This window comes from Acartia tonsa, chromosome 11 (assembly GCF_053477335.1).
Source record: "Acartia tonsa isolate MP-2025a chromosome 11, ASM5347733v1, whole genome shotgun sequence".
In the NCBI taxonomy this organism is placed as follows: domain Eukaryota; kingdom Metazoa; phylum Arthropoda; class Copepoda; order Calanoida; family Acartiidae; genus Acartia; species Acartia tonsa.
In genome coordinates, this window is record NC_137270.1 from 34182409 (window position 1) to 34203468 (window position 21060).

General features: G+C 30.1%; 1 protein-coding gene and 1 long non-coding RNA gene across 4 annotated transcripts in view; one reads left to right on the forward strand and one right to left on the reverse strand.

Moving 5' to 3' along the window:
* The window catches only part of LOC145332875 (aminoacylase-1-like), a 47595-nt gene that overhangs the window by 5874 nt on the left and 20661 nt on the right, over window positions 1-21060 (forward strand). For all 3 annotated transcript variants that reach the window (XM_080177964.1, XM_080177963.1, XM_080177965.1), the window contains exons 7-10: window positions 12027-12113; window positions 12378-12416; window positions 12743-12779; window positions 12880-12962. In XM_080177964.1, the coding sequence (XP_080034090.1) occupies window positions 12027-12113; window positions 12378-12416; window positions 12743-12779; window positions 12880-12962 (246 nt within the window). The remainder of the gene's footprint in view (window positions 1-12026; window positions 12114-12377; window positions 12417-12742; window positions 12780-12879; window positions 12963-21060) is intronic.
* On the reverse strand, window positions 1577-2429 carry LOC145332878 (uncharacterized). The gene is made up of 2 exons (XR_013884365.1): window positions 1894-2429; window positions 1577-1670 (listed from the first exon to the last, which is right to left on the reverse strand). It is a non-coding gene; the product is annotated as an uncharacterized LOC145332878 (long non-coding RNA).

Genomic DNA, 21060 nt, shown 5'->3' on the forward strand with positions numbered 1-21060 from the left:
GTTTATACTTATAAATTATTATTCTGATTAGGTATTAAGTTTTTACACTTGACTTTCACAAGTGTTCATATTCGTTTTTATACTTATTCCCGAGCCTCGCTTTTGTGGATGTTGTCATCTATGTTTGTCTATATTTTATGTTTTTTTTAAGAAAATTTATTCCTTTTCAATGTTAAGAACTTTCTTTTTTTTCTCCAATGTTATTCTATCTCAGACAGAAAAAGAAATTGGCTAATTAAATTAACAAAACAAAACCAACTAAAAGTTAAGAAAAATAAACATTTTTATCTTATTTGGTTATTTGATTAGAAATAGTTATTTATCGCATCGTATTATAGACAGCTTACCACGGATATTAAAATGAAAAATTTCAAGGTGAAAACCAGTTTTGTTAGCCTGAAGGGCGGAAGGCCAGGTCTAACAATACTGGTATCAATCTTATGATTTTTATTTTAATATCCATGGAAAATTGTCTGCAATGCAAAACTATACATCATTTTTCAGTATGGCTGAGAAACTGTTGTAATCCAGCGGATATCAATCGGTTTCGAGGCCATACTGGAAAATAACTTATTCTTAATTTTAGATTACTCTTATTGCCGATATCTCTAGTAGCGCAGCTTCTCTATAACTACGAACTCTGTCCTTATTTGCATTTCTACAAGCGATGCCCTGTAATTTTTTAAAAACTCAAGGAAACCGTTTTAAAACACCACATATTTGTTCAGTTTCCAATTATTCATGCCACGAAAGCTTTTAATCTGTTTTAACGTTTAATTTGTTTAGCTTCGCTTTTTTTGAATGTTTTAAATACTCGTTAAAAGATTATTTAAATGTAGGTATTATGATATTCATTAGAAATAACGAACTACTACTGGACATGATTGTTCTTGTATTAAAATGAATTGTCTACTATTTTAAATCTATGTTTTTTGAAGATATTTTTATTTGTCATGTCTGACTTTATTCATGTCCAATTTGGCATAAACGTTTATGTAATGCTGTAAAATGAAGCTTGAAACAATAGCAACATGAGAGATTATTAACATTGACAAAAAAATCTACCAAAAAACTTAAGGCTTTGTATCTTTTTTTGGAAGGGGGGGGGGGGAGAGCATTATTAAGGAATTTGTCTTAGAAAAGTTTTGTTATTTTTTTGGCATACTTTTGACTTAGACTTTACATTTGATATGTAAATATGTACTATTTTTACTGCACACACACACACACACACACTAGATGTACAAAGTCCAGTATATATATTATATATGCATTTAATGTTAAAACAATATACAAGAAAATAGGATAACTTCATTCCTATTTATCTAACATTTATTCATTGATTTCATAGAATTGATTATTTAAATTTTTTAGCACAGTTAATTTCTTTTCAAATCAGATATTGTTAGCCGAAATTTTTCACAACGAATGAGATATAGTAATTATAAAACTTTGGGTACTAGTATAATTTACAGTGTACGGGAAATATTTTATTTCTCACCTTTAGGATTCAATTCACTGTAAAAAATCATTTTTGGGTTTTGGCCAAACTAACCCGTATTTAGTCACTTTACACTCTGAAAAATTTAACACAGTTTCAGACTGTTCACATATAGCTCATGTACAATACTTTTATAAAGCTTTGGTTATACTTTGAACGGTTTAAAAACCTGAAAAAGAAAGAAAGAATTAATTGTCTTTTACTTTACTTTTGTTTGAATCTATTAATAATTTCTTAAAAGCTTTATAAGGACAAAATTATCAGACCAATTCACATAAAAAGTTGTGGACATTAATTTTTTACAGTGTCCAATTATTACAAGATTAGTTACCATAAAACAAAGGCATTGTAAAAATGGAAAAATATAATAAAATAAAATATTAAAATCTTACATTGTGCAAGAGTTGGTAAAGCACGGGCCAATCCCAAGCAGCTTAATCTTTGAGTAATCCATGGCATTCTTCTCGGTTTGGTTTTGCTTGTGTCAGTGAATCCAGCGTGCACAGCATTCCCCATAGGCCTAGAGAATACAGTATAAGCTAAAGCCATGAAACTTTCATTCTTCAAACGTATTTCTATATCATTAGGAGCGTGTCTTTCTTATATAATGAATAGAATAATCGTAGTTATGAGCGTATTAGGAGCGTATCACTTTATCTTTGGTTGCTTTGACTCGTCAATACTATTAATATACATAAATATTTACCTTTAATACATCACAGATTAGCATAAGATGTACATACATTTTTTACAGTGAAATTGGTCTGAAAATAGAATTAGATATAAATATAAAATAAAACCTTGGAAACCTAATCAAATTACATTGATAGGCCCTATCATTAAAAACATGATAAAACTATACATACAAAGAAGGCTTGGTTGGTACAACTCCAACATTATAAAACCATCTAAGGACGTACATAATACAATAGAGATAAAAACTATAGATTCTTTCTCTAGGCTTCTTAATTTCCTTTGCACGTGATCCACTTGCTTGTTTGGGGGAAATCACAGAAGTCCTTAAATAATAACATTCATTACATACAGTCCAATATCACTTATTTGGTATAATAGAATCTTTATTCCTTCCCAGAGAGAGAGGGGACAATGGGCTATTTATTACACTAGTTCCTAAAGTTTATAATAACGTTTTCTTATTAGTTGGCTTAACAACTTTGGGGACTTGAGTCAGTTTTTATTGGCCGGTTCAAAAGTTAAGTGTTCAAACATTTCAACCACTAATTAAATTGTAATAATTTTGTTTATCATCATTCGGGATGTACATTAATTTATCGACCATAGTCTTATCCCTTTAGATCCCTGATTCCTTCCTTTATCAGAGGATAGAACAAAGAACTTGAGATAAATAATGTAAATGTTGAAGATATGTAGATGTATACCATCACTTCTACCACAATTTTCTTTCATCCATAAAACGAAATATCTGAAAAAAGTGAGATGCCTTAGTTATAGTGTACCTTGTTGCACTAGGAATCAATAATAAAAAACCTGATGTTGTTAAAAAAGATAAAAAATAACAATGTAGGTATGGACGTTATGGTAAGGATTATTTACTACGCTTTCTAAATCAAACCAACAAAATTTGAAATCGATAGGACAATTATAACATGCCTAAACTAACGATAAAGGCTGAGCGTTACGCTCTGACTGATGGACGGGTAGACCCTAAATACAGAATATGCTTCGCTTTTGAAAATCATCTGAAAGCAAAATACTACTACAACATTAACTGCTTCATTTGCGAATTTATGGGGAATTGATTATACACCCCTGCAAAGATAGATATTATATATTAGAGCAAAAAGAATTCAGCCAATATTACACACACAAAATTGAGGTAAAACACTTTTACGTCTTATGAAGAATTTTTTGCCCGTGTATCTGAGTTATGTAAAGAGCAATGCAATTACTTTGGAATTTTTATTATTCATTATTTAATCCTTGGCGGATTTAAAAAGTTGCCAATATCAACTGGCTAAAAAATCACATAATGTGGGAATATCATTATGTTATTTTCATTAAAATACTAATATTGAATATTATAAATTCATTAGGGATATTATCCGGCTTTTTAAAAATTCTTTAAGTTTTTTATGTGACGTTTTGAAAAAACACTAACTAGTGAATTTGTCTGATTGTTCTTAGTTACACTTTATTAAAGTCTATCGGCATCGTTTACAGCCTAAAGTGATTTAGCAAAACCGATTTAGCTTTTAATAAATAAATGTTATTAAAATTACAAACTTAAAAACATTGAGTCTAGATAAAATATATCTGGTGGTTGCGCCCCATGCCTCTAGGGAAAAAGGGTTAGTCAAACCCTATGTTGCACCCCAAGATCACTGATATTGTTCTCTTAGAATTAAAATTGGTCCAGTCGTTTGAGAGATCTCTTGTTTTAGAGACATAAAAGCAGATTTTATTAATATGTTTGAATGTTAAAAAGCTTAAATAATGCTAACAATGATCGTAAGATTTAGTTCAGACAAATATTGAAGTAACTTGCGCATATAGTAGTAGAATAGTCCAACTTCTATATTCCCCAGCGAATAGAGTATTCTAATTCATGGAGCTAAAGGGATAAGACAATGACTGAGAAATTTATGTATATCAGCAATGACGATACATAAAATTACTCCATATGTAGATTAAAATTAATGTTTAGAATATTAAAAGTCTCCCTAAGTTATTAAGCCAACGACTAAGAAAACGTTGTTGAAAAACTTATGGGAAATCGAAAATTACACTTTTTCGTCTTCATTGTTGCATGTTTTTTTTAGGATCATGTCTCCAATTTCTTGAATAAAATCAGGGATCTAAAGGGATAAGACAATGACCGATAAATTGATGCACACCCCAAAAAATATTCTTTGTCCTATTACAAATATTGAAGTAAGAAATGAGTAAGAAATCTTCTTAATGTGCTTCCTTAAAAATAAATCAGTTATCTTTTTCTTTAAAGTATCTTTATTTTGGCTGCGGCTTAGCCCCTAGAGGTCATGTATTGGAATGATAAGGGTCATCTTAGAACCTATATGAAGCCTTTCTAAAATGGAGAACTCAATCGGTTCAGTGATTAGCGAGACCTTAATGAACAAACAAAAAGACTTACTAATTTAAATCCTTATACTAAAGTAACAGGATGTTTGTGTGTCTGTGTGTGTGTTTGTGTGTTTGTTTGTACCGAAGGATCTCACTAACCGCTGAACCGATCAGGTTCTCCTTAACAGGGTAGCTTCTCATAGGTCCCGGGAAGGTTTATAACTATTTGGATGGATCACCCCCGATTCCCCCCAAAAATGAAAAATTCTCCCCCCCCCCCAAAAAAAAGTGTTTACATTTTTTTTGACTAAAATTAAAAATTAGGGGGGGCACCCACCCCCCAAAAATTTATTTCTTTACTTTTTCTTTTAAAATCTAAAATAAGAAATTGGGTTATCAAATTCGACTCTCCCCTTCTCAAGTGCCTCTAGAGGCCTCTAGGGGCATAGCCGCTAGTAATAGTATACAGTTTCAGACAAACATACATCGCAATACACCTCTGTTATATAATTGTTGTAAAAATGTTTCATATTGCGGTAGTGGTTTTATCTTACACCACTCTTTTTGCACAATATTGGAATATGTAATATACATCATGTGTATGTATTGTATGTAAGTAAATTCAGTAACATAGGGAATGGTAAATGGGAAAGGTAATCGATATATTATTACTTGGATGTTGCACCAGATTTTCATGTACTCTGCTAAAGTGATGCTCGCAGCTGGCTAAAATAACTTTACCCCTCATCCTTCCTCTTAACCCAATCCCCTCCACTCCTTCTGGATGAACGAACATACCAATAAATGAGGTACATACTAGCAAGCCAGAATTACCGATCATTAAACAATTTTTTAGGGAAGCATAGTATCGGTCCAGGGCAGGATTTAGGTTATTTAGATTTTATCTACAGAATAAAAGTAATATTTTTGACAGTGACAAAATATTTTTCCAAGTGTAATTTTTCTTTATTCTGAATAAGTTGAATATATACGTTGGGGAGTTAGGGGACATTGGGCTGTTTATTACCCTAGTCCCCAAGTTTTATTATAACAAACTTTCTTATTCGTTGGCTCAACAACTTTGGGGACTTCTATTAAATATTTATATGGTTGGTTCATTAAGTTGACTGTCCAATGGTTTCGTTAACCACTAATTGTAATCTTCAGAAAGGGTATATCATATCCTCATTGGTGATTTAAATAAATTTATCGGGTATTGTCTTATCCCTCTATATCCCTGTTATATGTAGTTTACAAAGCTTCTTTGTGTGCTCTCAAGAGATGGAAAATGAGGGAAAAGATTTTATTTATATTCTCAAATATTGGTTAAAACTAGCCCTGGGCAGATTTTATCGTGTCACAATATTAAAATGTCATTTTGTAAAACTTTATTTATGAATAAAGTTGAGGAGTGACAAGTGACATAGAGAAGAAACATATTGTCAAAATTGATATTAATATTAGCAATTGTATTTTCTTGTCAAGTATTATTTAATTGCTTGTATATATCTCTGATGGTGCTTTCACACTAAGTGCCTGTTGGCCATAACCATGTGGGACATAAAGCAATAAACAAAAGAAAAACTAACCCTGTCCCCCTTCCTTAGTTTCCTTATTTTTTAATAAGGGGTTGCAGTGTTCAAATGGGTAATATGCATGAAAGCGCCGCTTGTCTAACTTAATGTATCTAAAGCTAAAGCACTCATAGATGTCTGGGATTATCAGGGAAGCTTCGTAATTCACCGAGGCATGTTTTAGTCTATTATATAATAACATATTGTGTATTTGTCAAAGTTTCTTTGAAAGACAACTCGACTCGGTGCATATATACACTCAAACTTCCTGTTACTTAAGATTTTTGTGCATCTCTCAATAATAAAGAGACTTACGGAGACAAGTTTAGACAATTTATACAATAAAAATGTTTTCATATAATGTCACTAATTTTCTACCAATAATTTCCTTTAACGTCAAATGTCCGTTTTTCTACTTTGTTTTTAAGATTTTTTGCATTAAAGGGTAAGGGAGATGGATTAAATTTTCAACCATTTTTTGTCACATACCTAGATACTTTACTTTTGATGCATATTTCTAATTTTTCTTTGGTTTTCTTATAATTTTAGTTATTTAATGTATGAACACTAAAACATATCTAATATTTCCTCTCTAAGTTGAGAACTTTAAAGGAATAAAAGAAAGGAATTATTCTGTTTGCCCAAGTTTATTGTGTAAAACATTTATTATATTCTGCTGAAAGAAAAAAGGAATATTGGTAAATTGCAGATAATATGTAACTACAAGCGAAGTAAATAAATACCTATTATTTTAAATATCATTACCAGTCAAATAGCATTATATTTCTAATAAGAGTCAAGCAAATCAACTATCCCCTGCAGATATTCCATATTATTATTACAGACTGACTAAGTGAGTTATGATTTGTTGCTTAAAGCTTTTGGTCAACGGAATCATTTGATAAAAATGTGCCCTCTGCCTCCAATAACAGCCAATTAAATAACATTTCCCTTAGAACTGACAAACGGACAGACAATTAGAGTTATAGAGTAGCTTTTTCTAGATTGAATGTTTTTTTGCTTATACAGTACTTTGAAGACTGATGTACTTGTTATGTGTATGTGTATAATGTTGTTAGTTGTCTGCATAATCTAGCAATAAAATCTGTGAGAGAGCTAATATCATTCCCATGTTAAAAGGGGCACTCCATAACTTACATTTTTTGGCATCACGTAAGCATAATATACAACTGTTAATATAAAGAAGCTTCATCAAGTGCGTTGAAAAATTTCCATCTTATTATTATTAGATGTATGTACCAGCTAACTTAAATTTTCTGCTATGCAATTTTGAAAAAATATATAACTAGCGGCTACGCCCCCAAGAGGCATCTAGCGACACTTGAGCTGATAAAGGATAGGGTAGTTGATCCCCTATTTTCTATTATTTTTTTTAAAATATTTTTTTGGGGTGATGGCATTTTTTTAGGGACAATTTCTCTTGAGAGGGCGGTGGTAGCCTTTCCCAAAAAAAGTTATTAATCATTTTCTCACTCTTGTTAAAAGTGAAGCTTAACAGCAAATTTTTATGTGATATAATTATCCGTTTGAACTGATATTTGGTATATAATATATTCCTGGGGCAACAAAGTACAATATTATAAGCAAAGCAACTTTATAATCAAGTACTAAAAATGTATGTATGTCCATAGGGTAAGGGGGGGGAAATTTCGGTATTTTTTCGGGGTTTTTTTGAAAAAAATGGGGTAAATATTAATATTTTCAAATGAAACCAAGACCGGTAGAAAGCTTTTGGAAACGACTATCAGGTCCTAAAAGGACGTTATCCTAGGACTTTTAGAAGTTTGCTGAAATTGACCGCAAAAAAGTTACCGAAAATTCCCCACCAGCGGGGGAATTTTCGGTATTTTTTTTCAACCTAAAAAAAATCGATGAAAAACGGCCAAACGGCCAGTCAAACATAAATAATCATAATTAGTATAGGTTATAGGGATTATCCACAAAAAATTTCATAATGATCGGACTATTCCTTCTATGTTAAAAATGAATTTTTTTGAAAGACGCGAATTTTCGATTTTTTTTTCGAAAATTGTTTTTTTTTAAACTTAAAATTAATATAAGAAAAAAACGTATTTTATTACTTTTTAGGCCTGATCCTTAAAAAGCTCATATTGAACTATAGATTTAGACCAAAAAACATGAAAATTGATTAAAAATTGACCTCAATAATCGAATTTGAAGCAAAAGTGTCATCTTTGCAAAAAATCTTGACTACATTTTAACCTTTAAAAAATCGATGAAAAAAGGCCAAACGACCAAACAAGCGTAAAAAATCATAATTAGTATAGGTTATTGGGATTAACCACAAAAAAAATCATAAAGATCAGACTATTCCTCCCATATCAAAAATATTTTTTTTCAAAGGACCAGAAATTTTGATTTTTTCCTCGCAAAAATTTGCTTCTAAAAATAAAATTAATTTTTTTGTTTTGTTTTTATCTGTTCTATTCATTTTTAGGCCTAATTCTAAAAAAGTCCATATGGAATAATAGATTTGACAAAAGAAAACATGAAAACATGACATTAAAAGTTGAATTTTAATTTCTTTTGAAATTACCGAAATTTCCCCCGGCGCCAACTTTGGTCATTTTTGAAAAAATATTACCCCGATTTTAAAGCTCTCAACAGATTTGGAATTAGCGGGCAATTCTTAGTTCAAAAGGTTTTTACGGATCAGCTCTAGGTCTTACCAATTTTTGTGTACGTCGGTCTTTACACACCTACTAAAAAATTTTGGAAAAAAAAATTTTCCGTCCGACTTTGAGACCCAAAAAGTACCCTTAATATTCATCTCACAAAAAATTCATTTTATACTTTTTTGTAGGCAATTTAATAAGGAACAAATTTGCTTTTATGTTTTTTTCTGTCATTTGAAAGGAACATGGAGAAAAAGGTCATTTAATGAAGGTAGGTCGAAATTACCGAAAATAGCCCCTTACCGAAACTTCCCCCACCTTACCCTAAACATTATCCTGTATCAAGCAGTTTTTCAACAAATTTACTTACAATTTTACTTCGACTCATATACTTTTATATTCTGATTATTCAGTTCGGACACTATACAAGTGTTAATGTTCGTTTGTCCTACCGTTTCAGTGCTTCGTTTTTATGTATGTTGTCATCCTTGTTCTGATTATCACTATTCTATGCAACTAATGTTGTAAAAGAGCTTTTCAGAGTTATTTCTGTGGTAAAAAGATTTAGCTACTGGATTAGGCTTCAGCCCTAACCTCATTTAATTAATATTTCAAATCATGATTAAACCGTTTTTCAATGATTAAGTACAATTCCAGTTTCTAACTGTCATAGTGATCTTGAAAGACAAACGAATAGATAATAATCCAATTTTTATCATAAATAAAAAAATAATTTTATGTCTTATGAGTTTCCCTTTAAGAACCATAGTGTATTTGCAGAAAAGACAATACTGCAAAAAAAGATTATTTAAACATTGAGCAAAGCCTATTTAATCTTTTCAATGTTTATCTAACATTTAATTGAAAGTTAAACTAAAATATTTCCGTTATGGCTTTAAAACCGATTAATTTCCGATGTATTAGAACCGGTTTTTACTGAAAAACTATGTATCGAATCGTATTAACAATTTCCAATTAAAAAAAAAATTATCATGCCATTACTACTAGTTTTGTTATCCAGGGCCTTCGGCCCCTTAGGGCAACTAAAACTGGTTTTAAAATACTTTTTTATTTACTATCCACGAAAAGCTGTCTATAATACGGTGCGATATATAACTATTATTGTAAGGTTTATTTTGCTACTTTATATGAAACACAAAAACGACCCTTACCCTTTTTATCATCTCCTTCTCACCACTTAGAGTGTCCACACATCGAAGCATATTTCAATAGAAAATTTAGTTTTCTATTTTAGTAAAAATTTAAACTTTAATCTATGCACACCCAAACAATAATAAAATCTAACAGTTAAGATTGCAAAAATATTGAGAAAAAATCATTTTTTTGCGATTGTGGTTGAATACCTTTCTTCAATTCTTTTTATTCTTTTTCATTTACAGCATCTCATTCTAAATGGACAGATTTTAGTAGCTGCACAACTTGTTTTTACTTTTTTTTTTTGCAGATTTTTAAAATTTGATTCGAATATTTTTTAAAAGCAAATTCTATTCATAAAGAAAATATAACTTATAGTTGCGTTTGGTCTCTAGAGTCTTAAACTTCTAAACTTTAATTTTTAAAAGCGAAGCTTTTCTATAGTTAGGGTCGGTCCGTACGTCCGTCCGTCCGTCAGTACGTCCATCACAAACGGATAGCTTTTTTAGTTAATTTAGGCATGTTAGAATTGTCCTATCGATTTCAAACTTTGCATGGTGATTCCTTTAGTAGTTAGGTACGATTTACTCTATAATACTCTATAATCATTACAAGAATGTCCGTACGTCCATTTTAAACATGTTGATTTTTTTACTTTTTAACAACAAAGTTTTTTTTTGATCTAATCATCTGGTTGATCTGATTTTTGTATGTTTATTCCTGGGACAACAAAGTATAATGTTTCAAGCGAAGCAACTCTATAATCAAGTCATAAAAATGTAAGTATATCTGTCCATAAACATTGTCCTGTATCAAGCAGTTTTTCAACAAATTTACACTTACAATTTTGCTTCAACTCTTAAACATTTATATTCTGATTATTCAGTTCTGACACTATACAAGTGTTAATGTCCGTTTGTCCTACAGTTTCAGTGCTTCGCCTTTATGGATGTTGTCATCCTTGTTTTCATATAATAAGGAAAAGGAAAGATGTGTGTGTATCTCTATATGTATTGTGTGTGTGTGTGTGTGTGGAGTGTGTGTGTGTGAGTCTTTCTGTGTGTGTGTTTGTGTGTGAGTACATGTATATGAATATAAAACATATGTTACAGTTTCGCAAGCCTTATATCTCTTTGTGTAAAGGGTAGATGGAAGTTTTTTGATAAAAAAAAATATGGATGCTAAAAAAAAGTTTACTTATCTGTATATCATTGACCAAGTGGCGGATTCGGTTATAAAAAACGGCTGTAACTGAACCACTCTCTAGAAGTTTGAGGCGACTGAAGTATAATTGGGTTGTTTATTACATTAGTCCCCAAAGTTTTATAAAAATATTTTTCTTATTAATTGGCTTAACAATTTTGGGGACTTTTAATGAATTTTGATTGATTGGTTCATTAAGTTAGGGTTCAAACTTTTCAATGTAATCTACAGAAGAGTTAATTTAGTGCTTTATTATTTGGGATTAAGATTAATTTATCGGTCTCTGTCTTATCCCTTTAGATTCTTTACTAGGATGACTAAATATATAAAAAGTCAGCTGATTACGGTTAAGATTGCAACGATTTTTGTTTTCACCGTCCAAACGCTTATTTTGGAACATGAAATGCTCCAATTATCCCTAATAAATGTCACACGTTAGCGAGAAAATTAACACAAGTTATATGTATGTCTATATATTGCAAGCAGAGTTGCAAAAATTAAATTAGGATTTTTATAGTAAATTGGGAGGCATCTTTTTAGACATTAAACTGTGATTTTTAAGCGAGGAAAGCAACTTTTCTTCTTCTGTGGATTATTGCAATTTTGTCAGCCCGGAGGTTCGGCCCCTTGTGTCTAATAAAACTGGTTTTAATATCAATAAGTTTTCATTTTTATATTCACAGAAAGCATTGTCTGTAGTACGATGCGATTAATAACAATACTTGCGAGAATCAGGTTTACTACATCAATAATGACGTAACACTTTCCTCATCAGTTTTTACCAGCTACCTAAGGGAGAATAAGAGGGAAATTGAAATATTATATTATCAATTGTCGTATCATTGCTATTCTTATGAGTGTATATATTTTCAGGTATTGCAGTACCTGGCGACACTATACCTGTCTTCTATGGAGAGAGAAATGTTTTCTGGATCAGGATCATGTGTCCTGGCAGTCCAGGTATATGTAGATCATGGAGGGAGGGGACATTGGGCTGTTTGTTATAGTAGTTCCAAAGTTTTATTATGTCATTTTTCATTCGTTAGCTTAACAACTTTGGGAACTCGAAATGAATTTTGATTGGTCGCTTTTTTATGTTGAGTGTCCAATCGTTTCAACTGGGGGCGAACGTGTATGATTTCTTTAAAAACAGTAATTAAAAATAACGTTTAATAGATCTTTAGTAATGAATATATTGTCATCGTTTACCTTTATTTACTTTAGGACATGGATCAAGATTTTTGGAAAACAACGCTGCTATTAAGGAATAATAGACATTCATTTTTGACAATTTATTGCAATGGGAAAATTTAGTTTATTTCAAAAAGTGTACAAATTGGCAAAGACGTCCAAGGGTGGGGGTAAAGGGGTGTTTACTCCTCTCAAATTTTACTCCCCTCTATTTTAAAAAAAATACATTAGTTTACCCCACTCAAACCTTTGAAACCCCTCATTTTATCCCCATTAAAATAAAAATAAACTTGGACGTCCCTGCAACTTGGTCAATAAATTCAAATGGGTAATTTTTTCCTTTAAAGAGAATCAATTCCTAGATTATAATATGAATGTCTAAAAATAACCCTTGCCCCAGGCCCAATATATGATCAACAAACTTTTAGAATACAGGTTGATTTTCATTTACTTATTAACAATTAAAACAAAAATATAAAATACGTTTAAAAATGTATTTTAAACACCATTGTTTAAAAATATTATATTTTTACAGGGCCAAAGAAAAGGCAAGGCTTGAGTCAGATCCTAACCTAACCCTTGGAGATGTTACCACTGTAAATCTTAACATCATGAGTGGTAAGTAGATAGTTTAGTAGAGTTACAAATGAACAAGGATGAAAGCATCCATGCAAGCGAAGCTCTGAAATGGTAGGACAAATGAGCATTAACACTTATAGAGTGTCAGAACTGAATAATCAGAATATAAAAGTCGAAACAAATTTGAAAATTGTAAGAAAGTTACTGTTTAAATGCAGGATAATGTTTAAGGGCGTACATACATTTTTTATAACTTTATTATAGAGATTTTTCTCATTTAACCTTGTATATTGTTGTTCTAGGAATCAGTATTATAATAATCCGTTTAAAAGAATAAGGGGGGGGGGGAAGTTCTGACACATTTGCGTAAACAGTGAGTATAGGCTTTATCTTTGGACTAAAAGGATAGGTTATTAGGAATAAAATCATTCTTATATGATGAATTTCCCCCAGATTTAAGATATTTTGGATAGGCCTCCAGGTTCCGGAGCTCCAGGCCTCCAGGTGGTCTCTGTACAGGTAAAAATTAAAAATAAGATTTTTTTTTGAAGAGTTAGAGATTAACTTATAAAACAAAATATGCTTCTCTTTGATTGTTATTCACATATTTGAAGAAAAGTTTGAAATCGATAGGACAATACTAACATGCCCAAATTAACGGTAAAGCTATTAGAAGAAAAAATACCAGTTTTATTTTACATTTTAATATCCGCGGAAAGTTCTCTATATTACGATACGATAAATATTATGTTCTATCTATATTTTATATATTGTTAAAGTTAATATGCTTTTGCTCTGATGTTTTGTTGATATTTCATTATTCGCCCTAGTAATCCCATTCCGTGTAAGTAAGCAATTAACATTTTTTTTGGCTTACTTAAATGTGCCATTGTGCCATTTTTGTGGTAAATTACTGATAAGCCATATAAATACTAATTGCTTACTTATGTCAGCATTCAACAACAATTTGGTCTGACTTGTGAGTTAAAAGAGGGTGGAGTAAATAAATACTCAGTAATTTATAGTAAAAGTTGCTTATATCAGTTGAAATGAAGAAAAAGGAGGAGGAGTAATAATTAATCCCTTCCTTCCTGTAAGCAGTTTATGAACAAAATGGAAGATTTGGCTGATATAAGCCAAATAAGCATAAATTTTGATTGATTGCTTATAAGTAATTTATCAAAAAATTGTTTGATTTGGTATATAAGCCAAATAAGCAGAAATTTTGATTGATTACTTATAAGTAATTTATGAAAAAATTGTATGATTTGGCTTATAAGCCAAATAAGCAAAAATTTTCATTGATTACTTATAAGTAATTTATCAAAAAATTGTATGATTTGGCATATAAGCCAAATAAGCAAAATTTTTGATTAGTTGCTTATAAGTAATTTATGAAAAAATTGTATGATTTGGGATATAAGCCAAATAAGCTAAAAAAATTATTAATTACTTATAAGTAATTTATCAAAAAAATGTATGATTTAATATATAAGCCAAATAAGCAAAAATTTTCATTGATTACTTATGAGTAATTTATCAAAAAAAAGCTTGATTTGGTAAATAAGCCCATTAAGCAAAAATTTCATTCATTACTTATAAGTAATTTATCAAAAAATAGCATGATTTGGTATATAAGCCAAATAAGCAAACATTTTGATTGATTGCTTATAAGTAATTTATCAAAAAATTGTATTATTTGGTATATAAGCAAAATAAGCCAAACTTTTGATTGATTACTAATATGTAATTTATCAAAAAATTGTATGATTTGGTATATAAGCCAAATAAGCCAAACTTTACATTGATTGCTTATAAATAATTTATGAAAAAATTGTATGATTTAATATAAAAGCCAAATAAGCAAAAATTTTCATTGATTACTTATGAGTAATTTATCAAAAAAAAGCTTGATTTGGTAAATAAGCCCATTAAGCAAAAATTTCATTCATTACTTATAAGTAATTTATCAAAAAATAGCATGATTTGGTATATAAGCCAAATTAGCATTTATTGTGATTAATTGCTTATAAGTAATTTATCAAAAAATAGCATGATTTGGTATATAAGCCAAATAAGCATTTATTGTGATTGATTGCTTATAAGTAATTTATCAAAAACTTGCATAATTTAGTATATAAGCCAAATAAGCCAAAACTTTCATTGATTGCTTATAAGTAATTTATCAAAAAATTGTTTGATTTGGTATATAAGCCAAATAAGCAGAAATTTTGATTGATTACTTATAAGTAATTTATGAAAAAATTGTATGATTTGGCTTATAAGCCAAATAAGCAAAAATTTTCATTGATTACTTATAAGTAATTTATCAAAAAATTGTATGATTTGGTATATAAGCCAAATAAGCAAAAATTTTCATTGATTACTTGTAAGTAATTTATCAAAAAATTGTATGATTTTGCATATAAGCCAAATAAGCAAAATTTTTGATTAGTTGCTTATAAGTAATTTATGAAAAAATTGTATGATTTGGGATATAAGCCAAATAAACAAAAATTTTGATTGATTACTTATAAGTAATTTATCAAAAAATTGTTTGAATTGATATATAAGCCAAATAAGCAAGAATTTAGATTGATTGCTAATAAGTAATTTATCAAAAAATTGTATGAATTAATATATAAGCCAAATAAGCAAAAATTTTCATTGATTACTTATGAGTAATTTATCCAAAAAAAGCTTGATTTGGTAAATAAGCTCATTAAGCAAAAATTTTCATTCATTACTTATAAGTAATTTATCAAAAAATAGCATGATTTGGTATATAAGCCAAATAAGCAAACATTTTGATTGATTGCTTATAAGTAATTTATCAAAAAATTGTATTATTTGGTATATAAGCCAAATAAGCCAAAATTTTGATTAATTACTTATATGTAATTTAACAAAAAAATTTATGATTTGGTATATAAGCCAAATAAGCCAAACTTTAAATTGATTGCTTATAAATAATTTATGAAAAAATTGTATGATTTTGCATATAAGCCAAATAAGCAAAAATTTTCATGGATTACTTATAAGTAATTTATGAAAAAATTGTATGATTTGGTATATAAGCCAAATAAACAAAAATTTTGATTGATTACTTATAAGTAATTTATCCAAAAATTGTTTGAATTGATATATAAGCCAAATAAGCAAGAATTTAGATTGATTGCTAATAAGTAATTTATCAAAAAATAGTATGATTTGGTATACAAGCAGGGGTGTATATTCTGCACAAGACTCATTTTTTTCTCCTGCTTCAAATTACCCCCCCTAGTTTTTTCCACCAAGTTGGGGGGAGGGGGTGAAATGAAAAAAATATTTAGAGAACTCTATATTTTATTCATTTTTTCCAAAGTATATATAAAGTAATTTATCAAAAAATAGCATGATTTGGTATATAAGCCAAATAAGCAAAATATTTCATTGATTTCTTATAAGTAATTTATGAAAAAATAGCATGATATGGTATGTAAGAAAATAATCAAAAATTTTGATGGATTGCATTTCTAAAACATACCATGATTTGTTAAATAAGCCAATAAAATTTAGGTTTCTAGCTGTAATAGAAGCCCAATATTCAAGATATATGTCTATATTAAAAACCAGACAAAAAATCAGTCATAAAATTGGTCATGGAGCAGCAAATGGTCATAACACCACTTTACTAAGATGTTCATTGATATCTCAGTATTCACAAACTAAAACTAATAAAAAACACCATATTTCATTGTCAACATCTCTTTTAAAAATTTGATTTAATTTGCACTTTTAAGCAGAAAATCATAGTTGAAACAAATTAAAATTATACAAGTTCAGCTGTGATTGGTACAATGCAAGTTAAACTGAATTTTTTTTAATGATTTTGACTATAAAATTGGGTATTTTATTGTAAAAATATCATTATTTACTGGCAACCTAAATTTATGATGTAAATAATCTTAAATTTTGTTTCTAGGCTAGGTAGTTTAATTTCAAAATTTCTAGCAGAAGCAATAAAAATCTTTCAAAATTTTCATTATATGTAAAATGCCATTTTAAAATACCTACAGCTTTTTTATATTACAGTTAAAGGGTTCAAATTTGGGGTATTGGATTTACTGGTGGCAGTCTTTTAGCAGTTAGATTGATGTATTTTTACTTCCTTTAAACAATATCCTGTATTTAAACATTTTTACAACAAATTTACTTAAAATTAGGGTTAGAGAGGATACTTTTTTGGCCAGATACCGGATATCTGGCTGATTTCAAATGCTGGATATCTGGCCGAATATCCGGCAAATTACTAAATATCCAGCCAAATTATCCAATATACGGCAGGATAACCTGATATTAAAGTAGCAAAAAAAATTTTTTTCATAGATTGGTGTTTAAAATTAAGTAACTATTAACTCTTAATGGTCAGGTGGGGGGGCATTGAACGCCCCCCCATCCGGTTTTTTTCTATCTCATTTTCTGTGTGTGAAAGATAAAGAGCCCAAACTGCGTGACTTTTTAAGTATACGTATAACACATAACTGAGAGTTAGAATTTTTTGAATATCTCCATCCTGGCGGGCACAGGATGTCAGCAAACCTGGCAGGGTGATCCAGGTAAAGACCAAAAATATTTTTTTGACTTAAACAAAGAATTTTTTGAATAAAATACTAAATTATCCTCTAGTAGTAAATCCTTATATGAAATACAGGTGTTCAAGTTAATTTCAGATTCCAGGTAGAATCCTGCAGGTCCTGATCCTCAAGGTTTCCAGAAATCTTTAAAATGCTCCTGTGACCGCAATTTTTGACTTCAAATTTAAAACTTAAGCTTTTCAAACATGTCTACATAACGTATCAAAATTTCATAAAGATCCGCTGCAGTTTTCCTGCCGACCGCCGACTGCGGCGGCTGCCGCTAAAATTTATGTATTGATATTTCTAATATAAAATTTACATAAAGATAAACATTTTCTGTAAAAAAATTGTTCTTCTATCTTCAAAAATAAGAAAATCACAGCTGTTTGAAATTTTTAAGTGAAAAAGGACCAAAGGTTGTTAAATAAAAGGGTGAAGGAAGCAAAAATTGACTTCGTTTCACTTAAGGTCGGAAATTTATTATCAAACAGGGGAGTTGCACAATTTTTAGCCCTGTAGCTCTAATAGGAACTGAGATAATAGGGGGGGCGTTGAACGCCCTCCCAACCGATTAAGGTGCGGCAAGGGGCCCGACTGTAAGGGGTTAAATGATCTTTCTTCTAAGCAATTAATCTAATGAACTCTTACTACCCTTAATCTGTAATATTAACCCTTAACAGTTGGAGGATGGGCTGGGAGGTTGGATTGAAACCGCCCCCCACCTCTGTTTTTTTTCTATGTCATTTTCTCTGTATGCAAGGTAGAGGGCTATAACTGAGTGACTTTTTAAATATGGGTTGACACTTAACTGAGAGTTGGAATTTTTTGAAGACTTCCTTCCTGGCGAGCACAGGATGCCAGCAAACCTGGCAAGGTCATTTAGGTAAAAAGTAAAAGTATTTTTTTTACTTCAATAAAGCATTTCATTTTATTAATTACTAAAATATCCTATAGTCGTACATCCTAATATGAAATATAGGTGTTCAGGTCAATTTCAGGTTCCAGGTATAATCTTGCAAGTCCTGAACCTCCAGGTCTCCAGAAATCTTTTAAAATTTCTGTGTGCAATCTTTTACTTAGATACTTTAAATTTTAAACTTAAGCTTTTTATATGTCTTCATGATATATTACAATTTTATAAAATCCATTGCCGTTTACCTGCTGACTGACAGTTTGTGGATGGCAGCTGACAAGAACTGGGTTGCAGCCAAAATTTATGTTTTGAGATTTCTATTATGAAATTTACTTAAAGATAAACATTTTCATAAAAATTGTTCTTCTAGCTTTAATAATAAGAAAATTAAAGCGATTTAAAATTTTAAAAAACAAGAAATTTTTGTTGTAAAATATAAAAGATTATATTGCTGGATAACTTTAATTTCTGGTATCCAGCACCTACATTTATATTCTAAAGGGTGTAGAAAAAAAAACAATTGCTTCTCTACTCTATAATTCACTTTGTCTATCCGTCCGTCCATCAGTCAGTCAGTCAGTAATGCTATGAGGGAAACATGATTTTCTTGGCTCCTATTAGAGATAGACAGCTGAAATGTTTGTGAAGATTACCATGACATTTGCGCATAAAATCTATACATTGTTTTGTCTGTCTGTCTATAAATTGGAGTGCTAGATCAATTTCTACATTTTTACGTTTTTGCAATTTTCTCAATTCCTGTTCAAGATGAATAGCTGGAATGTTCAGGGTTTAATAAATTCAAATTCTACATAGTTCCATCAAGATGCCTTTATTGGTTGGGGTGCTAGACCGATTCCTAGATTTTTAGGTTTTCATGATTTTTTTGATCCCTATATAAGATAGACAGATGAAATGTTTAGGGATTGAATAAGTTTAAAATCTACATATTTCCATTAGTTTTATTAAGATACCCTTATTAGTTAGGGTGCTAGATCGATTCCTAGTTTTTAAAGTTTTTGTGATTTTCTTAACTCCAGTTCAAGATAAACGGGTGGAAATTTTAGTGATTAAAATAGTCATTATTCTACATATTTTGACCAAGTTTTATAAAGACTTACTATTGGTTGGGGTGCTAAAATGAATTTTGATTTAACGTTTTTCTTATTAGCTTAATGCTTCAAAAGACCTTAATACATTTTTAAAAGGTTTCGGGATTTTTATTATTGAAGTTTTTTTTTATAACATACTCTATAGATAATTTTTCCTAGATGTCTGTTCATAATTTTTTAGCTTTGCTACTTATGGACGTTGTCATATGGACGTTTTGGTCTAAAACTAATAAAAAATGACTCAATTTATGCTCAAGCAATGACAATGAGAAAACAATATTGAATTTTGAAACTTTTCACCACTCCAGAGTGCTATTGCTAAGACCGAGCCCTTTCAGAAAAATTTGCCCCTCACCAAATGTACATATCTTATTATAAGTTAAGAAACATTTGTCTATTTTGAAAAGTATTAACTGTCTTAAGTAATTTAAATCTTGTAGATAAACCCGATACTGTTTAAAGTTTTTGATGGTGCATGTAAAGACCTTTCTATAGACACCTTAACCAGGTTTCTAACACAATCCTAGCCAATTTGGCTAAAAAAAAAAAAAAAAAAGACATGGCAAAATCAAGAATTGAAATTAGACAGAGCCGTCATGTCTCAATGTTTGACAGGTCTCTCTTTTGTTGATATTTGTTTTTACTAATGTTTCAGAGCTTGGCTTTTATGTATGTTGTCATATTTGTTTTATATAAAATTAGTAACTTCTCTTGGAGAAATAAGTTCAGCTCTTAATAAGATATTACTGCACATTCAAACAAACAGATACCCATCCTGATACTTTAAATTGTAAATTATATTGGTGCAGTACCCAAAATATTGAAACTTGGTCTTTTATATTGAAAAAAAATTTTAAGAGCCATTAATTACATCTTGATTGGTTTTTACAAACTAGCAGTGTCCAAACATTTCCACCACTTTTTTTATTTATACTCAGGAGAAGTGTAAAATTTATCTTCTATTTTCAAAGATCACCTAGTAATATCCAGGATTAATTACAGAAAAGCTTTGCAATATATGACAAAAAGGTCAAAAATTGGTTAAATTAAGTTCACATAGAAATTGGGCAGACAACAATTATACTTTTGGGGGGAAGTAGTTACCATTTGGGAGACCACTCACCCACCCTCCTTTTACTGATTGTTAACTTTTTGACATTTGATTAAATAATGTAAATTAAGTCAGAGAGAGAGGGGATGATGGGTTATTTATCACACTAGTCCCAAAAGTTTTAAAATTTTTCTTTTTTAAAAACTTTAGTGAATTTTATTGGTTGAATTATTAAGTTGAGTGTTTCAACGTTTCAACCACTAATTATACTCTACAGAAGGGGGAATTTTGTGTATCATCATAGGGGATGTACATAAATTTTACGGCCATTGTCTTATCCCTATAGATTCCTGATCAAAAGTCATTTCAAGAATGTTTCAATAGAAGCGCAACTTCTCTATAAATAGGTAGGAGGGTACCTTGAACTGTAAATTTTACTGGT